This window comes from Lissotriton vulgaris, chromosome 1_1 (assembly GCF_964263255.1).
Source record: "Lissotriton vulgaris chromosome 1_1, aLisVul1.2, whole genome shotgun sequence".
Taxonomy (NCBI): domain Eukaryota; kingdom Metazoa; phylum Chordata; class Amphibia; order Caudata; family Salamandridae; genus Lissotriton; species Lissotriton vulgaris.
Genome location: NC_141685.1, coordinates 33,070,411 through 33,074,141, shown reverse-complemented (window position 1 = coordinate 33,074,141; position 3,731 = coordinate 33,070,411). Strand labels below are relative to the sequence as shown.

The following is a 3,731-nucleotide window of genomic DNA, read 5'->3' as shown; positions in this document are numbered from 1 at the left end:
AAGTGAACACTGGGGAGCTATATCTAATGTGAATCCCTGTCATCAGAACTACAAACTTTGCTCAATGTATAAGAAGGTTAAAAGGAACTGATGTTCTGCGACTGGTGATCCACAATAGTACTGTGCACGTTCTAACGTCCTCGGTTACTGTCATTACGTCAGTGCAAAATGGAACTTAACATTTAATCATTAAATATCCAACTAACACCTTAATCACTGCTTTGCTAAGAACCTATACAAAGGAATGTGAGAAAAACATCAGTCACAAAATAAGTTGCTTCCGAAGAGGTCATAACCTGAAGACCATTATCTGCAAGAAACCTGTCAACAGGTGCTTATAGGGCAACTTCCAGACAAATTTTGCTCAATTCAAGCGTTACGGAGATTGCCCATGATTTGTTTCAGAGATTAATGCTGACCATTTTCTAAAAAAGCCGGACTCCAGGAAGGATCTGGTTCACTCCAAGCATGGCATATGAGCAAAAGAAAAACAAACTTGGTGACATTAGCACTAGAAATAAATCTTGTAAAAACACAGACTATGAGAACAAATTCAGTGTTCAACCCAGCCTCACTCAACACAAAATAACACAAGCTGGGGAAGAAAGATTTAGCCATAAATCTCATGTCACTGAACATGTGAAATTGCTCACTGGGGATAAACGCTATCAGTGTTCTGAATGCCAAAAATGTTTCCGCAATAAATCGCATCTAATTGAACATGTGAGAATCCACACTGGGGAAAAACCTTTTCAGTGTTCTGAATGCCAGCAAAGATTCTGTAGCAAAATGAATCTTTCTCGACATGCAAGAACCCACTCTGGGGAAAAACCTTATCAGTGTTCTGAATGCCAAAAATGTTTCCGCGATAAATCATATCTAACTGAGCATGTGAGAATCCACACAGAGGAAAAACCTTATCAGTGTTCTGAATGCCAGCAAAGATTTTGTAGCAAATTGAGTCTTTCTCGACATGCAAGAACCCACTCTGGGGAAAAACCTTATCAGTGCTCTGAATGCCCGAAATGTTTCAGTGGCCAAAGCACTCTCACTCGGCATACAAGAACCCACACTGGGGAAAAACCTTATCAGTGCACGGAATGCCAGAAATGTTTCATTGACAAAAACACTCTCACTCGGCATACAATAACCCACACTGGAGAGAAACCTTATCAGTGCTCTGAATGCCAGAAATGTTTCAGTTACAACAGCAAACTCACTGAACATACAAGAACCCACACTGGGGAAAAACCTTATCAGTGTTCTAAATGCCAGCAAAGGTTTTCTACCAAACCGAGTCTTTCTCGGCATGCAATAACCCACTCTTTGGAAAAACCTAATCAGTGCTCTGAATGCCAGATATGTTTTACTGTAAAAAGCAGTCTCACTCGGCACATAAGAATACACACGGGGGAAAAACCTTATCAGTGCTCTGAATGCCAGAAATGTTTTAGTGAAAAAAGCAGTCTCACTGATCATACAAGAACCCACACTGGGGAAAAACCTTATCAGTGCTCTAAATGCCAGCAAAGGTTTCGTAACAAACCGAGTCTTACTCGACATGCACTAACCCACTCTTTGGAAAAACCTTATCCATGCTCCGAATGCCAGAAATGTTTCCGTGAAAAAAGAAGACTCACTGAACATACAAGAACCCACACTGGGGAAAAACCTTTTCAGTGCTCTGAATGCCAAAAAAGGTTTCGTAACAAATGGAGACTTACTCGACATGCAGTAACCCATTCTTTGGAAAAACCTTATCTGTGCTCCGAATGCCAAAAATGTTTCAGTGAAAGAAGAGGACTTACTAGCCATACAAGAACCCACACTGGACAAAACCGTTATCGGTGCTCTGAATGCCCAAAAAGTTTCAGACATAAATCTAATCTCACTGAACATGTAAGAATCCATAGTGGGGGAAAAACTTATCAGAGCTCTAACTGCTAGAAACGAGCTAGAAGCTGTTACAAGCACCATAATCAAACACACACAGTCCAAAATAAATTTCCGTGCTCTGATTGCCAGAAAAGATTACATTTTTAATGCAGTCTCACACTATATGAGCAAACACACACAGGAAAAAAGCGTCACCAGTGCTCTGAATGCCAGAAATGCCTCTTTGATAGGCACAGCCTCACTAACCATGAGAGACTCCACACTGGGAAAAAAACATATGAGTGCTCTGAATGCCAGAAATACCTTCAGAGAAAAACACAATCTCACCATGAGAAACTCCACACTGGAGAAAATCCTTATGCTAGAAACGCTTTTATCTGAAAGACAGTGTTACATGTCATGAGAGATCCCACTCTGGGGAAAAACCTTATGAGTGCTTGTAATGCAAGCAAATCTTTGGTTACGAACTGCTTTTCATTTGACATGAGTGTACTCACACAGGGGGAAAAAGCCTTAGGGTGTTCTGAATGTCAGAAAAGGTTTGTTGACAAATATAATCTAATTCGACATGAAAGACCCACACTGGATTAAAGCCTTATACGTGCTCTGAATGCAAGAAAGGATTTAGTCAGAAAAGAAAGTCAGTCTCACTAAACATGAGAAATGCATCCACACCAGGTGAATAGGAACCATCATCCTGAGTTGCTGAAAAGCTTCTAATGCAACCTGACTTTACATGTAAGCGAAAAAACTGAAGTTGCAATAGGTTTACTTGCAACCTCAAAAGAATTTTGCGGGATTGAAAATAGTCAACAAATTGCCAAAAATCAGCAGTTACAGTACCTGAAAGTTACAAAACTCTCAAGGTCACTCCTCGACTCAGAGAAATGTTAGTGCTGGCAAAATCAACTAATTGCCACAAAATTCACATTATTTCTGTCTAAAATGTATTAGACCCAAAAGGCTCCTACTCACCCCTGTTTGTTTACATAAGACTGAAATATATATTTTGGGTGCAGTGTTTTGTACACTTTGTGAACATTATTGAATGCAGAATTTTGATGATAAAATACAGCAGAAGTTAAACGTAATAAACAAGTTACTTACCTTTGGTCACGCTGTTTCTGGTGGATACTCCTTGACCTGCTAATTCTTCACCGTGAGAATATTCCCCAGGCGCCAGACTGGATCCTGAAACTTTAAAGCAGTCCTGCTGCACGCCGGTAGGAGACATCGCGCAGCTCAGTGTCAAATTCTTTCTGCTCCAGAGTGACGAGCGAAGACGCATATGAGCACTAACCATTCTCATTGTGAACAAACCCAGGGGTTCGTGGGTTCATTATCTCACAGGAATGTATCACATATGCAGGCCATGTGTAGAGATTAATTCACCTTTTTTTAAATGAATAACATTCAGATGAGTCCTTTTCATTTAAAAAAATTCAAATTGTATTCTCAGTAACAAGTGTACATATACATTTCTGAGTAATGTCAGCACAGTGCTCAAGCTGAAAGTGATATGATGATAAAACAATCAGATCCACATATTATACTCATAAACAGGACTGTGAATTACTTTTGTACAATAAAAGTTAAGCAAAACTGATTCTCAGGAGACATAGTTCATGTGAAACAGTCCCTGAATAGTCAAAATTTACACTGTTTTAGTTAATTATCATGGTCTAATCAGGACAGTACATTGCTGCCTCTCCCGTATACTTATCACGCTGTATCCTGTACACCTTAGTAAGGAATCTTCTGTTTCACAGGCCAACTCTGAACCTTGTGGGCTGGATCCATATAGTTGAAGCCCCACTTGCAAAGAGTGGAGGTAA

At 39.9% G+C, this 3,731-nt stretch overlaps 1 protein-coding gene across 1 annotated transcript; it reads left to right on the top strand.

Annotated features, from left to right (window-relative positions):
• The first annotated feature begins 258 nt into the window (after positions 1–258).
• On the top strand, positions 259–2,394 carry LOC147737068 (uncharacterized). Its single transcript, XM_086961663.1, has one exon. The coding sequence runs from the start codon at positions 469–471 to the stop codon at positions 1,945–1,947; it is 1,479 nt and encodes a 492-aa protein (XP_086817789.1). The 5' UTR covers positions 259–468; the 3' UTR covers positions 1,948–2,394.
• Positions 2,395–3,731: the final 1,337 nt, after the last annotated feature.